At 38.6% G+C, this 19992-nt stretch overlaps 1 protein-coding gene across 1 annotated transcript in view; it reads left to right on the top strand.

Moving 5' to 3' along the window:
• KIF6 (kinesin family member 6) overlaps positions 1–19992 on the top strand; it is a 499202-nt gene that overhangs the window by 155735 nt on the left and 323475 nt on the right. The window contains exon 6 of the mRNA XM_012556417.1: positions 2150–2279. Coding sequence (XP_012411871.1) covers positions 2150–2279 — 130 coding nt within the window. The remainder of the gene's footprint in view (positions 1–2149; positions 2280–19992) is intronic.

The raw sequence follows: 19992 nt of genomic DNA, 5'->3' as shown, positions 1-19992 counted from the left end.
AAACTATCTGTTCTGTAAGCCTTCACCTGAAGTACAATAAAATATTTAAAAAAAAAAAAAAAAAAAATTCTGATACCTGGGCCACACCACAGAACAATCAAATCAGAATCTCTTAGAGTGCAAACTAGGACCCTCAGTTCTCCAAATAGTTCCTATGTGCAGCCAGGCAAAGCCAACTGGATTAGAAACGATGTGGGTGCCTGGCATACATTTGGTGCTCATCGGTGTGAGTGCTTCTTTGGACCCTTCCTTGCTGCCCTACCTCTCCCTTTTCCCAACTTGCACAGGAATAGGACTGTATTCTGCCTTAGTCTTACAACATGTATCAGTGTCAACTTTGCCACAGAGTTGGAGAATTTGTTTTGGACTTCGTGTTGAAAAAGAACTCTTTCATTCTCGCTTTTAATGTACCTTCCTGTCACTTATTTCATGCCTTTATCTTCCTTCCAGTATTACTTAACTTCTTTCACCCTTTAAGCCCAGAACCTGTAGATTTAGGAAGAATTCTGACTTCTGTGTCACTGGGGTTTGAATTTTACCAAGCCTTTACTTCTCAAGCACTTCAGAAGGATCAGGGTGAAAATAAAGTTTAAGGAATAAAGGGGGTTCCTAAAAATAGAGTACAACTCATCCATTTCAGTTAAAAAATGCTTTCCTGTTTTTCAAACATTTTTGAACTGCGAAGCATTTTTAATAAGCTCAACTATGAGTCTTATTGAAAAATAAATAAGTTACTTGTTTTCATTAAGCAAATAAATCTTTTTCCATCTTAGCTGGTATTGTTGAAGGAGACAAAAAGGAGTCCAAAACTTGGCAAAGGAGTACATTATTAGTGCCATATTGGTCACAGATGTGCTGGTAGAGCTCCATTTTCTCCCTGCAGTTACTATTTTAAATGCTCACAAATTACATATGAAAGTTCAGATAACCTCCTTGCAAAAGGGTAGGATGAAAAAATTATGGTATGTCCAAATCTTCATTTTTAAGGTGTTCTAAGTATGTTCTTATAAATAAGCAAGTGATACTTGTCCATTTGCTAGTTCTACTTTTAACGGAGAAGTAGTACTAGATGATGCCAGCGTTTATTTATCACCTCATCAATTCCAAATGTTGTAAGCAAGTGAAGACACCTGGAGATATTCTTTGGTGATGCTTGTGAATTATAAGGTCCCCTTTCTTTAAGTTTTTAAGAAATTCAGTTTACTTCTCTAGAGGCAGAAGGAAACTCTCTCTAGTAACTTTATGGCTCAAATCTGTAGACCTCTGAAGCAGCGTATGAGGAACTTGGCCAAATTTTGTTCAGTTGCAGAGAGTCCTAAAAGGATTTTAAAGGAGCGTATTAGACAAGCCAACTCTGGAAACAGGGTTAGGATTCACCTGGGAGGAAATGGTGTTGACACCAGGCTGCCCATTAAGGCAGTTTTAATAGATGAATGTAATTCCAGACCTAAGCTCTGACTCTAAGAATGAAATGGAAGAAAAAGTCATGTTGTAAAGGAAAAAGGATCAAGATATCATATTTGATGGGCATACAAATAATAATAACAAACTAAAACGTTCTTATAAAGGCTTCTTGAGTTTTTTTTACTCACTCTGATGAGAAAACTAGACAGGGGAGTAACTCCTAAGGGATGACAGATACCACTGTTCTCATCATGTTTAAGTTATTGATGAGCTAACCAGTTTAAAATGTCATATAAATTGCAAGTGGTATGAAATTGGACAAAAGGGAAAAATTAGAGGGAGAATTAGTGCATTACATGTATAAGAAACTGAATTATGACACAGAAGAATTGATATGACCTAGTTTCCTGACATATAGGTGGAAGATTATTATCTATTTGCATTTTTAATTCAGCAAGAGTACAAATTTTAAGATGATTTAGTGATCTGATGATTACAAAGACAGGTGGTGTTAAATCAGGAGCTCATAATATAATTGTTAGCCCCAAAGCTATTTGATAGTACTATCAAGGGAATGTCAGTGTTTGATGCTAATCCAGTGCTGTCTCGTATCTTGTGTATTATTTGATTTTATAGGTTCAAGCCGTCATACTGTACAGCTTTTGAAAAATAAACCTGTAGGAAAGACACCAAGTTCTTTTCATTCTCAACAGTACCGTGTTTTTCTTGCTTCCCATTTCCCTAGGAAAGTGACAATATTGGAGGACCCTGATCAGAACATTCACCTGAAAAACCTGTCTCTTCATCAGGCAACCACAGAGGAAGAAGCTCTGAATCTGCTTTTCTTAGGGGACACCAACAGAATGATTGCAGAGGTAATAGACTTTTCTCTGCAAGAGCTCTTTCCATATTATAAGAAATAATAGAATTTTAGAGGCAGCAAAGACCTTAAAATAATCTTGGCCAAATCTCATTTTATAGACAGGAAACCTAGATTCAAAGAATTGAGGAAAATTGCCCTCCTCTACCCATCCTCACTAGTTAGTTAATGAGCAGGGACTAAAAGCTAGACCTCCAGACTCTCAACCCACTGCTTTACTTTATTACATTGTCTGCCTTTTACTTGCATTTTTATATAAATATTTGAAGCTAAACAGTGGCAACTCATTACTAAAGAGCCCTGGTGGCTCAGTGGTTAAGAGCTTGGCTGCTAACCAAAAGGTTGGCAGTTCGAATCCACCAGCTACTCCTTGGAAACCCTATGGGGCAGTTCTACTCTGTCCTGTAGGGTTGCTGTGAGTCAGAATTGCCTTGAGTTGCTGTCAGTCAATTTCAATTTATTGTGTCCCCATGTGTGTCAGACTAGAACTGTGCTCTATAGGGTTTTCAATGGCTGAATTTTTAGAAGTAGATTGCCAAGCTTTTCTTTGAAGGTGCCTCTAGGTGGACTCAAACTTCCAACCTTTAGGTTAACAGCCAAGTGTGTTAACAGTTTGCACCATCCAGGGACTCCTAATTATAGAAAGTTTGCATAAGTTTTTAAATTTAAAAATATACAGTCCTAAATTCAAATTGTCCATATGACATATATTTATATATCCATATATTTTCATGTATTAAATGAGTTAGTGTTTATAAAGCATTTAGAACAATGTATGGAACACAGGAAGTGCTCTGTGCATTTGCAGCTATTATTGGCAGATCTGGGGAAAATGTCATTGTGTGTAGTATAAGTATGTCTCAGTGCAATATTTGGGGCATACTTATACTAAAAATTATTCGTTGTTTATCTGAAACTCAACTCTGAGCATCTTGTATTTTACCTGGCAACCTTAGGCAGAGGCCATGATTGACCCAGTTTGGTCTGGGGCCCAAACCTTAACCAATCACTGATTAGAGATAGAGAGTCAGGAAGTTCTCATACAGCCACACTTTAGTGAAAGGAATGGGGTGTTGGTGGTGGTGGTGAAAAAGTTAGTGTTAGCACTGGTGCTTTCCTTTTTAAAACATTCTTCCAGAGTTCCATGTTTTTACCTGGATTCTGATAACAAGCAGTGGGTTAGAAAGCTGGGAGGGTACACAGTCTGAGAAAAATCTCCATCAAGTTGTCTTTTTTCTGCCCCATTTCAACTCTCTGGAATATACTACCTTAGATTCAAGATAGATAAATAGAAACCAAATTCAGATAGTGAAAGCATGGTGTTGACATCTGTTATTGTGTTGGAGTCTTAGCTTTGTTTTGTTTTGTTTTGTTTTGTTTTTTATCAGTTCTGCATCAGTCTTTTTGAATAGGCTGGCTGATTTAAATAGGTTGAGCTTATATGTCACATATAATATGTATTTAAAAAAAAAAAACTGGTTGACCCCAAGTTCATTCCAATTCATGGTGATCCCACATGTGTCAGAGTAGAGCTGTCCTTCATAGGGTTTTCAATGGCTGTTTTTCTGGAAGTAGATCTCTAGGCCTTTCTTCTGAGACACCTCTGGGTGGATTCAGATTTCCAACCTTTTGGTTAGCAGTCAAGTGCATTAATTGTTTGTACCACCTAGGGACTCCAACGAGCATTTAAGAAAAAAGAAGTTGCTGTTGAGTCGATTTCAACTCATAGCAACCCCATGTGTGTCAAAGTGGAACTGTGCTCCATAGGGTTTCAGTGGCTAGTTTTTTAGAAGTACATCACCATACCTTTCTTCTAAGGTGACCCTGGGTGGACTCTAACCATCAGCCTTTCAGTTAGCAGCCAAGCATCAAAAAACAAACAAATAAACATGTATTTAAGGACCCTTGAATTGTTATTTTCATTCCAAGAAAGCTTGTATAGTTTTTAATTACACAATATCTTGTTTTGCTTTAAATTTTTTTGCATCTGTGCTCTTAGTTGTCATAATTGTTGAAGATTAAGGAACAAAGGCAGATTAGGATTTAGAGAATAGAATTACTATAGATTTGGCATGTCCCACTAAATCCTGTTCTTCCATACACAGTTTAATAAGCAGAAAACCAAGAGACACAGAATGTAGGTGGGTCATGCCCACAATGAAACATGAACAAGGAGGTATATTCATAAATGTCATTGGAAACCAAGTGGGTGAATCTGTCCCTGTGTCAATGCTAACCTTCCTCCAGAGGTGACGCATATCTAGAGAAGTATAAGCCTCATGAATTATGTGCCCTCATCTTAAGTGGGTTATGGAGGACTCTTGTCCTGTTTCACCATGGCCTCCATTGCTTAAAAAAAAAAAAAAAAAAAAAAAAAAAAAACCAACCCATTGCTGTTGAGTTGATTCAGACTCATAGCAACCCTATAGGACAGAGTAAAACTGCCCCATAGATTTTCCAAGGAGCAGGTGGTAGATTCAAACTGCCAACCTTTTGGTTAACAGCCAAGCTCTTAACCTCTATGCTGCCAGGGCTCCATTGCTTAAAACTGTGCCATTTGCTGTTGGAAAATTATGCCTTAACTTCAGCTGACTGCATATTTTCAGACTACTGTTTGTAAAGTTTTGAGAAACTCAGATTTCTTAATGCAACTATACAACCTTATCTAAGTCATGTTCTTACCACCTTACAAATTCCATCTGTCTTTTCCTATTACTTACTGATCTGTGTCTAATAGTAGTACCATACATAGCTGAAACTGAGGAAGTCCAATTCTAACATTGCTGGTTGTGCATAAATTTTTTCTATTTATTCCTTTTTTTCCTGAGTAAAGCCTGGTTTCTTTTAAACCAGACCTAATAACTTTTGCATCCTTCTGTGCTTGCTTTTATGTTTTCTTTGGTAACAGTACTTACCAAGTTATACTAAGAACCCGTTTGATATACTTGGCATTGTTGTAGATATTTTATATATATATATGTGTGTGTGTATGCATTTTTATCTGTATCTGTATATACACATATATACATACATATCTATATATATATACCTATACATACATATATAGATATATATCTATATAGACATAGATAGATAGATATCATACTTTTATGCAAGTAACACATACATTATATGTTTTTGCCAACTACACAACCCCACCACCACCCGCTATTTTCATAAGCAAACTATACTGAGTGTTGTGTGTGTGGGCATGCTATTTATGTGGGCACGTTATTTGCGAAAATACGGTATATACTATATATCCATGTAAATGTTGTAGACATTATATATATGTATGTAGGCATCATATATATGTGGAGCCGTGGTGGCGCAGTGGTTAAGCATTTGGCTTCTAACCAAAAGGTCAGCAGTTTAAATCCACCAGCTGCTCCTTGAAAACCCTACAGGGCAGTTCTACCCTGTCCTATAGGGTCACTATGAGTCAACGGCAATGGGTTTGGTTTTTTTATATATATATATATATATATATATATGTAGACGTTATATATACATATATATACATAACACATATATATACAAAACATATATAATTTCTAATTCTAATTTTGTCAGTGGAAACTGAGGCTCAAAGAATCAAACTACTTGCTCAAGGTCACACACAATTAGTAAGTGGCAGAGCAAGCCTGAATGATTCAGAAGCTTATGTTCTGTCCTTATACCAAACTTCACAAGTAAAATAATCAAATTGACATATGTCACATTTGAAAGTGAGGATGTATTTCTGAATCATTTAAAAAGTATAACAATTATTTCACACTTTAGTTTATCTCTTGAATTCAATGAAAGCAAATACATATAAAATATAAATGAAGAATAACTGTCAATCTCTGGAAATACTTTATTATTCAGAGCCTTTAAAAAAGCATGTTTTGGATTACAACCTAGCTGTCAAAATGTAATTTGTCAGCACAGAATGAGCTTAGCAGGATGAAAAGAATATACTAATCATTTTTTTTAAACAAGTTTCCCTGTTTCCCATTTACACAAGGAGAAATTCAGAAGTTGCCATGGTAACCAGAAAACATTTGGAAAACAAAGTCTGAATATGCGGGACATGAAGTAGAGCGCTCTCTCCTTTCATGTTCTTTACTCGTAGCCAGCATTTTAAGGAAGAGTTATTAAAAGTAGCTTCATCCTCTTCTTATTTATTCAGGACTCTTAAATAATTTCTGTAATCCCACCCATGTTTTGAATAAAACCTGATTATGCCCTTAGGGTAATTTTTTTTTTTTTTTTAAGTAGAATTGCTGTGCCAAAGAGAAGAAATACTATAAAAGCTGAACTGTGTATGACCCAGTATTAAAGCCCACCAGTAGCAAGTATGACTTGATACTTTATTTTCTTATAGTTGAAGATACTTCTATCAGTTAACCAACTCTAATAGTACAAGGGAGCCCTGGTGGTGCAGTGGTTAAGAGCTTGGCTGCTAACCAAAAGGTCAGCAGTTCGATTCCACCAGCCGTTCCTTGGAAACCCTACAGGGCAGTTCTACTCTGGCCTATAGGGTCGCTATGAGTCAGAAATCAACTCAAGCAGTCCCTGGGTGGTGCAAATGGTTTACACTCTTGGCTGCTAACAGAAAGGTTGGTGGTTTGAATCCACCCAGAGGCATCTCAGAAGAAAGGACTGGGATCTACTTCCAAATAATCAATTAGCCATTGACACACATGAGGTTGCCGTGAGTCGAATGGATTTGATGTCAACTGGTAATAGAACAAGATGTTCTGCATTTGGATTGTCAGGCCCTGCACAGTCTCATAGCTGGGGCCTCTTGGCCCCTACCTTGAAGGCTCGGCCCTGCTCATGGTCTAGAGTACTCTGTCCCCAAGTATGACCTAAGAGTAACCTGCATTAGGATACCCTGGGGTAGTCAAAAAATGCAATTTCTTGGGTCCCATTTCTGATTCAGAATTTCTGCAGTGGAGCCCAGAAATGTGCACTGTAGCACTTAAATAGGTCCAGGCTAAAGTTGGTGGCGCAGTGGTTAAGAACTCAGCTGCTAACCAAAGGTCGGCAGTTCAAATCCGCTAGCCACTCCTTGGAAACACTATGGGGTAGTTCTACTCTGTCCTGTAGGGTCACTATGAGTCAGAATCCACCTGATGGCAACAGGTTTGGTTTTTGGTTTTAGGCTAAAGTTGGAGGCAATTTGGGTTTTGCTATGAAGAAGAATGGTTGAAACCCAACCTCAAAGAAATGCGTGAGCAGTTAACACCACACAATTTTAAAATTCTGTCAATATGATAGACAAAAAAGATCTTATTTTAGTTTGCATTTTTGATAACCATATTTTAAAATATCTTTATGATAATTTGCATTTCTGCTTTTGTTTATGTCTTCTGCTTACTTCTCTCTGGGGAGAAAGGTCTGGTTGATTTATTAATTCTATGAGGGCTGGGACTTTGCCTTGTTCACCCCATGTCTGCAGCACCCAGGGACAGAGTCTGATATATAGTAGGTGCTCAGCAAACAACTGTTGAATAAATTAACATTAAAGATAATAACTTTTTGTCTTTGTCATGTATTCAACAAATATTTTCCCCATTTTATAAATTTTCTTTTGTTCTAGTTTCTTCTTTTGGAAGCTGTTTTTTTTTTATGTGTTCAGATCAATCTTTTTCTTTTATGATCTTTGGTTTTGATAGCACGATTAGAAATACAGGAGCTCACTGACAGTTAATTCTAATTATTGGAAAGCATTTTGTCATTTTGAATTGAAATTTGATGCCCAGTCATATCCACCCTCTTGTTCCCGTTTTGGTCTGAGACATGGAAAGAGGTGGTCATTGTCAAGTTGGAGTGGCTCTTAAGAGAAGTTTCTAGAGCATAGGATTTCACCTGAATCTTGGAGAAAGCTATAGTGAATTAACAAAATCAAAATTTACACATGAAAGTTTATTTTGAATCCTCCTTCTATCAGTAGCCTCCATTGATAAAAATGCCACGTAAATGTTCATTTTAAGTAGTCATAATACTGCTCAGAGTGAATCATTAGGCTAATATGGGCCTCTTTCTCAAGCCACTTTGGAGAAGACTGTATTATCTGTGGTTCTTTCTATCAAAACTTCATTAACCATTGCCGTCAAGTCAATTCCAACTCATAGCGACCCTATAGGACAGCGTAGATCTGTCCCATAGGGTTTCCAGGGAGTGGCTGGTGGATTCAAACTGCTGACCTTTTGGTTAGCAGCTGAGCTCTTAACCACTGCGCCACCAGAGTGCCACCAAAACGTCATAGTAGTGTCCAAACACCCTAGTATATAATTTAATATACTACTGGGGCCTAGTGTAGCTCTTGACCTTAAGGATAGATACAGGGGCAGTAATATGCTCTACCTAGTATATGAAACCACTTAAACGGGACCTTTGATGAGAAAAGAACACTCTGTGCAAACACTGGCAAAGTTTCAGGGTCCCATCAGCAACTGGTTTGCCTTGTTCCCATTTGGCTTCCTTTCCCTAGATAAGTTCCTGTAGTCAGTGGTAGTGTCGCCTTTGTGGCTTATTCTTCATTATTCCCTGTGCCTGCCAGGTAGTGCTAAAACTTTGGAGACAACCACCTGTTCTACTCCTGACACTACCTCTTGCCAGATATATGTCCTTGGGTTTGTCGCTTAACCTGTCTGAACCTTATTTTCTAATCTGTAAAATGGGCATAATAATACCTACCTTCTAGGGTTATAAGAAGACCTGGTGGAGCAAGTGTTAAGCTCTTGGCTGCTAACTGAGAGGTCAGTGGTTTAAACCACCAGCCGCTCCATGGGAGAAAGGGACTTGGTGATCTGCTCCTGTAAAGATTAAAACAACAACAACAACAACAACAAAAACCCATCACCACCAAGTCGATTCTGACTGATAGCAACCCTATAGGACAGAGTAGAGCTGCTCCATACAGTTTCCAATGAGTGCCTTGTGGATTTGAATTGCCAACCTTTATGGTTAGCAGCCGTAGCTCCTAACCAGTATGCCACCAGGGTTTCCCTGTAAAAATTACAGCCTAGGAAACATTACGGGGCAGTTCTACTCAGTCCTATAGGGTCGCTATGAGTTGGAATTGATTTGACTGCACACAGCAACATCTAGGGTTACACCAGTACCAGCTGCTGTTGAGCTGACTCCAACTCCTGGTGAGCCCTGGTGTATCACAGTAAGACTGTACTCCATAGAGTTTTCAAAGGAAGATTTTTCACAAGTAGATTACCAGACCTTTCTTCCAAGGAGCCTCTAGGTAGACTCAAACTTCCAACCTTTAGATTAGCAGCCAAGCACGTTAACAGTTAGTACTACCCAGGGACTCCTCTAGGGCTATACCAAAAAAAAACCTAAACCCGTTGCCGTGGAGTCAATGCCAACTCATGGTGACCCTAGAGGAGAGGGTAGAACTGCCCCATAGAGTTTCCAAGAAGCACCCGGTGGATTGGAACTGCTGACCTTTTAGGTTCGTCGCCATAGCTCTTAACCACTATGCCACCAGGGTTTCTGCTAGGGTTATAGTAAGAATTAAATAAATTGACAGTTGGAAAGAACTAGAATTCTCAGCCGGCAACTATTTAAAGACAAGACCTGAGTCTTATTCATCTCTATTCTCGGCACCTGGCAACTAATGGGTGGTTTGTCATTAATTAGTTGTATTGCTGAATTGGTGAGCATAGGAAGAACTGTTAATTTCAGGTGATAAGACCTGCAGTCTCAGGCCCAGAATCGAAAGTGATTTCATAGTACACTGTGGCTTTTGGTGAGGACAAGCACATCACAGATAACTTCAGCTTTCTTCTTTTTTAAAAAAAAAAAAAACTTTTGGACACTTCAGACTCTTTGGATGAGGTTACTTTATAAATAATCAGCCTACCAACAAAGCTTGTGAGACTTATAAATTATTTTCCCAGGAGCTATTAGAGCTCTTTAGACCTAATTCTTAGCTTAAAATAAAAAAAAATCCTATATTTATCTGAGTTGCACTGATGTACTTTGTAAGCTCCCAGACTGTACACATTGCCATACTTTTGGAGTGAGTTAAATGGCCTTGTAGGGATCTGGGGTGTGAGTGGGGTTAGTAGGTTTATGCTAGAGTTATCAGGACAGCTGCTGTTGGATGTGTTGTCTAATAACTTTAGGATAACACAGTAAGGAAAGAGCTGTTTCACTGAGTGATTGTGTTTGTTGATAGAACTCTAAGCCCTGATCTTCATGTGTGGTGTGTGTGAGAAACAAGGGGATTTGGGTTGCAACTTGTATTCCCATATCATATGCCATTGGACCATTAGAGAGACATTGACTAATACATCCTCCTAGATTTTTGTTTAAATGACATATTATTTGTATATAATTAGCAAGTTAAAGAGAAAACAGACTTTGCGAGGCCGAACATGGCTGCCCTCATGCAGTTCACTGCTGTTTTCCAAGCCCCTGTTATGTGACCTTGCTGAGGCAGTTTTACTACATAACCCTCTGGCTCAGAGCCACCTTTGTCCTTGACCACTATAAAACCTCCGTCCCCCTACTGCTGGGTGCAGAGAATTGCTTTGGTCCTGCAGCCACCCAGGACCACCTGCCTTGATATGTAAAGCTCCCTAATAAAGACTCCTTTGCCACCACACTGGAGTTGCCCACCTCTTTCTTTGGTCTCTGGGCACCCTCCAATTTTGGAGACAAATTTCAAGTTACCGGTCCATGCCTGGACACAAATTTACTCCAAGATTTGTGAGCCTAGGAAGGACAAAATACACAGCAGGCAAAATGTATTTTGGCCATGATATTCTTATAATAAGAATATCATCTCTTATTTATTAGATTCTGATAGCAGTTAGAAGCTTTTGCAAAACAATGTGTTGACAGTTCTGACCTCTTCTCTTATCACATCTATTGTATATACCTACTGGGTAGAGAAGGAAGGAAACATAAACTTTGAGTGCCTACTATATTCCAGGCATTTATCCCTCTCTCTCATATTTTATATTGTGTCATGTATGTATGATATGCATTGTTCTTTAAATAGTGCCCCTGTGTTATAACATAAGGAGCCTGGGTGGCACAAGTGGTTTGCGATTGGCTGCTAACCTAAAGATTGGCTGTTTGAACCCAACTGGTGGCTCTATAGAAGAAAAGCTGGGCGGTCTGCTTCCATAGATTATAGCCAAGAAAACTCTATGGAGCAGTTCTACTCTGTCAAATATGGAGTCGCCATGAGTTGGGGGCCGACTCAATGGCAGCCAACAATAACAATATTATCACATAATATGCATTCTGTTCTTATCTAACCTAATTTAGTGTTATGAACCATGAGTTTTGAAATCTAAAGCACTGATTAAAATAGATGAAGTGGAATAGTAATGTACAATAATGGATAACAGCATTTATTATATGTTAAAATGTACATCCTCCAAATACATGATTAAGGGAACACATTCTTTTTGACTGTGGAAGTTTAGCCCCAGTTTCTTTTGATCTTTAAAATTCTCATCTCTGATTCAAGATAGCAGAAGAAAGTTATTTTTACTCTACTCCCTGTTATTGAGCTTCACCAACAACAGCAACAAAAAATGAAAAATAGAGGGAAAAAATCCATCCTCAGTGAAACAAGGAAATAGCCATAACCTCAAACTATGAGAAAACCTTCCAAATGCTGTGCAATTTGAATAATGGTGAGGCAGGGTGCTGAGAGCCAACATATATGTCCTCCAACCTCAGGCAGATACAGTTTCCCCTTAAAGAAAGTATCACAATTTTCAAACGCAAATCCAGTGATCTTTTGGTTGGCGTGATGAGATCTAAGAACGTAGTCAAGTGTGGGAGAAGAATCTGGTAGTATTATAGAGGTGTTTATTCTACACTATAGAAGGTAGATCCACAGACACCTTAAAGGCAGGCCATCTTAATGGTCAGTAGTCTAGGCTCATTGCCAAGAAAAATGGCCTTTGGTGATACAGGGTTCAGGAGCTGGCAGAAGCATTAATCATCAGATCAAACACAGGGAATGTGTGACTTGAGGGACATTACTGTAAGCCATCCCAGACCCCCATGTCTATAAAATTGAGGAGGGTTTATGCTCTTAAGGCTAAGGGCATAACAGATAAAGTGACAAAGTATTCAGAACACAGCCCAATTTGAATATTCCCTCTCCCATCCCCCAGACTACTCTTAGCAAACATATGACTTGCTCTAGCCAGTGAAGTGTGAGTGAAAGTGACATGTCACTTTTGGGTTGAAGCATTTAAGAATGAATATGCAGTTCTCCTAATCCCCTCCCCTTTTGTGGCAAACCCTGAAGCTTCATGTGGTGATAATGGCCTCATAAGATGGTGATGGTGCCTCCACCAGCCTGGGTATCTGAGTGACAAGTATGTGGAGCACAGCCACCATAAAACCGTAGTGGACAAACAATGTGACCAAGAAGAAAACCTTTGAAATTTTAAGCTTCTGAGATTATGGGTTGTTACTTACCACAGTATAACCTCATCTGTTGTGATGAATATAATGTGTATGTTTCAGTTTTACAAAATTATAAACTCATTATTGCTGCAGAAAATTCAAAGGTAGCATATAAGTTTTTTAGTAAGAAAACATGTACATTAGTGCTGTACATAGCGTCTATTTTCCAAAAGGGTGTCAGGCAACTTAAAATATTAAAACATATATAAGTCTGGAAGAAATATCAAAGAAAAAAATTTTTTTAACTTAAACTGAATTTACAAGAAGAAAGATAAATATGATAGGCAACTGGGACAAGTTAATTATTACCACTGAGGACAATTTTAGCTATGATTCTTCTGACAGTCAGGTAAAAAAATGGGAGGGTGGGCATTTTGCCATTTTCAATTATATAGCTTTCATTGTTCAAAGAACAAACTTACAGGCATTGAATTGTAGTAAAATATAGGTATATTTGTGTAATGGACCTTGTGTGTCAAAATGAACAATGTCTGGCCTATAATTTTGAAAAAAAATATAAGAACTTTATAATTCTATCAGTCCTGTATAATATCTGAGAACATTACATTAAATTGTAGCTGGGTAGATCAATCAGGGTCCAACCGGGAAAACAAGCTACTCTGAATATTTAAAAGAGAGGAAATTCAATGCAGAAGAAATTCCATTATGCAGGTGACGGAAGAATCTGAGAAGCCAACCAGGATTGCCAACAGCAGGAAACCACTAGAGCTCCTAGACAGGGATCAGCTAGTAGGAGGCACTGGCAGGAGACTGGAAAGCAAGAGGAAGGGAATAGCCAGGGTATTTCTCCCCCTCGCTATCTCTCCGATTGGATGCCAACAAAAAGGAGTGTTGGGAAAATGCTGCTTTTCGGACTCAGCCTCTCTGTGATGTAGAGCAAAGTAGGGGAAATAGAAAGAATTGATCGGAGGACAAGCAGGCCTAGAATTCGCCAGTGGGCAAAACCATTTCTGCAAGAAACTGAGGTAATAACAGATATATTGCTTTTCGTTTATCTTTTTTTTTTTTAATTTCATTGTGCTTTAGATGAAAGTTTACAGCTCAAGTTAGTCTCTCATTCAAAAATTTATACACATATTACTTTGTTACATCGGTTGCAATCCCAGCAATGTGACCCCACTCTCCCCCTTTCCACCCCAAGATCCCCATGTCCATTTGTCCAGTTTTCCTGTCCCTTCCTGCCTTCTCGTCTTGCTTTTAGGCAGGAGTTGCCCATTTGGTCTCCTATATTTGAATGAACTAGGAAGCACATTCCTCCCGTGTTAATATTCTTTTCATTGTCTGAAAAGTGGGCTTCCAGAATGGCTTCGGTTCTGAGTTAGCAGGGTGTCCGGGGCCATAGTCTCGGGAATTCCTCCAGTCTCTGTCGGACTACTTAAGTCTGGTCTTTTTTTGTGACTTTGAATTTTGTTCTACATTTTTCTCCTGCTCTGTTGGGGACCCTCTATTGTGATCCCTGTAAGAGTGGTCGGTGGTGGTAGCCAGGAACCATCTAGTTCTTCTGGGCTCAGGCTGGTGGAGGCTGTGGTTCATGTGGCTCTTTACTCCTTTGAGCTAATATTTTCCTCATGTCTTTGGTTTTCTTCATTCTCCTTTGCTCCAGATGGGACAGAACCAATAGATGTATCTTAGATGGCCTCTTGCAAGCTGTTAAGACCCTAGATGCTACTCACCAAAGTAGGATGTAGAACATTTTCTTTATGAACTATGTTATGCCAATTGATCTAGATGTCCCCAGACTATTGTCTCCAGCCCTCAGCTCCAACAGCTCAGTCCCTCAAGGTGTTTGATGCATCTAGGAAACTTCTATGACTTCACCTTGGTCAGGCTGTGCTTCCCCTATAATGTGTGTTGTCTTTCCCGTCACCAAAGTTGACATTTGTCGACTATCTAGTTAGTGATTTTTCCTCCCCATTACTGCCCACCCTCGTAACCATCAAATAATGTTTTTTTTTCTCTGTATGTAAACCTTCTCTTGAGTTTTTATAAGAGTGGTTTCATACAGTATTTGTCCTTTTGTGATTGACTTATTTACCTCAGCATAATGCCTGCCAGATTCATCCATGTTGTGAGATGTTTTGTGGATTCATCATTGTTCTTTATCGTTGCATACTGTTCCATTTTGTGTATGTACCATAATTTGTTTATCCATTCATCTGTTGATGGGCACTTAGGTTGTTTTCACTTTTTGCTATTATGAATAATGGTGGAATGAACATGGGCATGCATATGTCTATTGGTGTGACAGCTCTTATTTCTCTAAGATATATTCCTAGGAGTGGGATTTCTGAATTGTATGATATTTCTATTTCTAGTTTTTAAGGAGGCGCCGTATCGTTTTCCATGGTGGTAGTATCATTTTACATTCCCACCAGTAGTACATAAGAGTTCTAATCTCCCCGCAACCTCTCCAACATTTGTTATTTTCTCTCCAAATATTTTTTATTTGTTTTTTTTTTGATTCATGCCAGTAATGCTGGGGTGAGATGGTATCTCACTGTAGTTTTGATTTACATTTCTTTTTTTTTTAAATTTATTGTGCTTTAGGTGAAAGTTTACAGCTCAAATTAATTTCTCATATGAAAATTTATACATATATTGTTATCTGACACTAGTTGCAACTCTTGTAATGTGACAACATACTCCGCCTTTCCAACCCGGATTTCCTGGGTCCATTTAACCAGCTCCTATCCCTTTCTGCCTTCTCATCCTGCCTCCAGGCAGGAGCTGCCCATTTAGTCTCCTGTATCTACTTGAACTAAGAAGCACACTCTTCATGAGCATTCTTTTTATGTTTTGAGTCCAGTCTAATCTTTGTCTGAAGAGTTGGCTTTGGGAATGGTTTTAGTTCTGGGCTAACAGAGAGTCCAAGGGCCAAGTCTTCAGGTGTTCCTCTAGTCTCAGTCAGACCATTAAGTCTGATCTTTTTACTTGAATTTGAGTTCTGCACCACAGTTTTCTCATGTTTCGTCAGGGACTGTCTGTTGTGTTCCCTGTCAGGGTGGTCATTGGTGGTAGCTGGGCACCATCTAGTTCTTCTGGTCTCAGGCTGATGGAGTCTCTGGTTTATGTGGCCCTTTTGTCTCTCGGGCTAATATTTTCCTTCTGTCATTCGTGTTCTTCATTCTCCTGTGCTCCAGGTGGGTTGGGACCAACTGATGCATCTTAGATGGCCACCCACTAGCTTTTAAGACCCCAGACGCCACTTACCAAAGTGGGATGCAGAACATTTTCTTAATAAACTTGGTTATGTCAGTTGACGTAGAGGTCCCCTGAAACCATGGTCCCTAAACCCCTGCCCCTGCTACTCTGTCCCTTGAAGTGTTGGTTTGTGTTCAGGAAACTTCTTAGCTTTTGGTGTAATCCAGTTGTGCTGACTTCCCCTCTATAGTGTGTTGTCCTTCTCTTCACCTAAGATAATTCTTGTCTACTATCTAGTTAGTGAATTCCACTCTCCCTCCCTCCCTACCCTCGTAACCATCAAAGAATGTTTCTTTCTGTATTTAAGCCTTTTCTTGAGTTCTTACAATAGTGCTCTCATACAATATTTGTCCTTTTGCGACTAATTTCACTCAGCATAATGCCTTCCAGATTCACCTATGTTGTGAGATGTTTCACAGATTCATCATTGTTCTTTATCATTGCATAGTATTCCATTGTGTGAATATACCATAATTTATCCATTCATCTGTTGATGGGCACTTATGTTGTTTCCATCTTTTTGCTATTGTGAACAGTGCTGCAGTGAACATGGGTGGGTGTGCATATATCTATATTTAGGTCTTTCATCCATTTTGAGTTAGTCTTTGTGTATGGTGAGAAGTATGGATCCTGTTTCATTTTTTTACAGATGGATGTCCAGTTACACCAGCATCATTTGATAAAGACACTGTTTTTCCCCCATTTAATGGTCTTTGGCCCTTTTTCAAACATCAGCTACCCACAGATGGATGGATTTACATCTGGGTTCTCAATTCTTTTCCATTGATCTATGTGTTTGTTGTTGTACCAGTACCAGGCCGTTTGGACTACCGTAGCTATATATAGTAGATCAGGTAGTGTGAGGCTTCCCATTTTGTTCATCTTTAATAATGCTTTACTTTTCCGGGGCCTCTTCCCTTTCCATATAAAGTTGGTGATTAGTTTTTCCATCTCGTTAAAAATTGCTGTTGGAATGTGGATTGGGATTGCATTATATCTGTAGACCACATTGAGTAGTATTGACATTTTCACAATGTTGAGTCTTCCTATCCGTGAGCATGGTACGTTTTTTCATTTATGTAGGTCTCTTTTGGTTTCTTGCATTAGTGTTTTTTAGTTTTCTTTGTGTAAGTCTTTTATGTCCCTAGTTAGATTTATTCTTAAGTATTTTATCTTCTTGGGGGCTATTGTAAATGGTATGGATTTCCTGATTTCCTTTTCAAGGTTCTCTTTGTTGATGAAGAGGAATCCAACTACTTTTGTATGTTAATCTTGTATCCTGCTATTTTGTCAAAATCTTCTATTAGTTCTAATAGCTTTCTTGTGGATTCTTGGGGTTTTCTCCTACAGGATTATATCTGCGAACAAGGATAGTTTTACCTCTTCTTTACCAATTTACATGCACTTTATTTCTTTTTCTTGTCTTATTGCTCTAGCTAGGAGTTCCATCATGATGTTGAAAAAGAGTGATGATAAAGTACATCCTTGTCTGGTTCCGTTCTCAAGGGGAATGCTTTCAGTCTCCTCCATTAAGAATGGTGTTGGTGGTTGGTTTTGTATAAATGCCCTTTTCTATGTTGAGGAATTCCCCTTCTTTTCCTAATTTGCTGAGAGTTTTTATCAGGAATCGGTGTTGGACTTTTTCAAATGCCTTTTCTGTGTCCATTGAGATGATCATGTGATTCTTTTTTTTAAATTTATGTGGTGGATACAGTAATTTTCTAATGATATGCTGTTGAATTCCATTGGCTAGAATTTTGTTGAGAATTTTTGCATCTATATTTATGAGGGATATTGGTCTGTAGTTTTTTTTTTTTTTTTGGTGATGTCTTTGCCTGGCTTTGGTATCAGGGTTAGCTGGCTTCATAGGATGAATTCAGAAGTATTCCTTTCTTACAAGATATAGGGAAAGATTAGTCCAAAGGACTAATGGACCACAACTACCACAGCCTCCACCAGACTGAGTCCAGTGCAACTGGATGGTGCCGGGCTACCACCACTGACTGCTCTAACAGGGATCTCAACAGAAGGTCTCAGACAGAGCTGGAGAAAAATGTAGAACAAAATTCTAACTCACAAAAGAACACCAGACTTTACTGGCCTGACAGAGAATGGAGAAACCCAGAGAGCATGGCCCCCAGACACCCTTTTAGCTCAGTAATGAAGTCACTCCCGAGGTTCACCCTTCAGCTAAAGATCAGACAGGCCCATAAAACAAAATGAGACTAAAGGGGCACAACAGCCCAGAGACAAGGACTAGAAGGCAGGAGGGGACAGGAAAGCTGGTAATAGGGAACCCAAGGTTGAGAAGGGAGAGTGTTGACATGTCATGGGGTTGTTAACCAATGTCATAAAACAATATGTCTACTAACTGTTTAATGAGAAACTATTTGTTCTGTAAATCTTCTTCTAAAGTACAATAATAAAAAAAGTATCTCTTTCTTTTCTATGCTCTGAGGTAGTTTGAGTAGCATTGGTATGAGCTGTTCTCTGACAGTTTGGTAGAATTATCCCCAGTGAAGCTGTCCAGGCCAGGGCTTTTTTTGTTGTTATTGTTGGGAGTTTTTTTTATTACCTCTTCCGTCTCTTCGTTTGTTATGAGTCTGTTTAGTTTTCTACCTCAGTTTGTGTTTCGGTGGGTCGTGTGTTTCTAGAAATTTGTTCTTTTCCTCTAGGTTTTCAAATACGTTGGAGTACAGTTGTTTGTGGTATTCTGTTATAATCCTTTTTATTTCAGTTGATTCTGTTTTGGTATCACCCATTTCATTTCTTATTCAGGTTATTTGCTTCCTCTCCTGTTTTTGTTTTGTCAGTTTGGCCAGTGGTTTGTCAATTTTGTTGATCCTTTCAAAGAACCAACTTTTGGTCTTGTTGATCCTTTCTATTGTTTTTGTGTTCTCTATTTCATTTATTTCTGCTCTAATCTTTATTTTTTCCTTTCTTCTTGTGACTGGGTTTCTTTTGCTGCTCTCTTTCTGTTTGTTCGAGTTGTAGGGTTAATATTTTGATTTTGGCCCTTTCTTCTTTTTTGATGTGTGTGTTTATTGCTGTAAACTGACTTTTAAGGAGCCCTGGTGGTGCAGTGGTTAAAGCAGTCAGCTGCTAACCAAAAGATCAGCAGTTTGAACTCATCAGCTGCTTTATAGGAGAAAGATGTGGCAGTCTGCTTCTGTAAAGATTTACAGCCTTGGAAATCCTATGGAACAGTTCTACTCTGCCCTGTGGGGTCTCGATGAGTCAGAATCAACTCAACAGCAGTAGCTTTTTTTTTTTTTTTTTAAGCACTGCTTTTGCTGTGTCCCAAAGGTTTTGGTAAAATGTATTTTCATTCTCATTTGATTCTATAATTTTTTTTATTCCATTCTTGGTTTCTTCTGTTACCCAGTAGTTTTTATGCAAGGTGTTGTTCTGTTTCCATGTATCTGATTTTTTTTCCCCTTGCTATTCCGTTATTGATTCCTACTTTTATGGCATTGTGATCAGAGAAGATGTTTTGGATTTTGTCAAGGCTGGCTGTGTGGCCTAAAATGTGGTCTATTCTGGAGACTCTTCCATGTGCTTTGGAAAAGAATATATACTTTTTGCTGTTTGGTAGAGTGTTCTGTGTGTGTCTATGAGGTCGAGTTGGTTGATTGTGGCATTTAGATCTTCTATATCTTTTTTGAGTTTCTTTCTAGATGTTCTGTCCTTCACTGAAAGTGGTGTGTTGAAGTCCCCTAGTATTATTGTGGAACTGTCTATTTGTTTTTTCAATGCTGTTAGAGTTTGTTTTATGTATTTTGGAGCCCTGTCATTGGGTGCATATATATTTATTATGGTTATGTCATCCTGTTGTATTTACCCTTTATTCGTTATATAGTGTCCTTCCTCATCCTTTCTGGTGGATGTTGCTTTAAAGTCTGTTTCATCGGAGATTAATATTGTCACTCCTGCTCATTTTTGGTTATTGTTTGCCTAATATATTTTTTTCCATCCTTTGAGTTTTAGTTTGTTTATGTCTTTGTGTCTAAGGTGTTTCTCTTGTAGACAGCACATAG

This window comes from Trichechus manatus, unplaced genomic scaffold, assembly GCF_000243295.1.
Source record: "Trichechus manatus latirostris isolate Lorelei unplaced genomic scaffold, TriManLat1.0 scaffold00065, whole genome shotgun sequence".
Classification (NCBI taxonomy): domain Eukaryota; kingdom Metazoa; phylum Chordata; class Mammalia; order Sirenia; family Trichechidae; genus Trichechus; species Trichechus manatus.
This window is presented reverse-complemented; position numbering and strand designations above follow the sequence as displayed.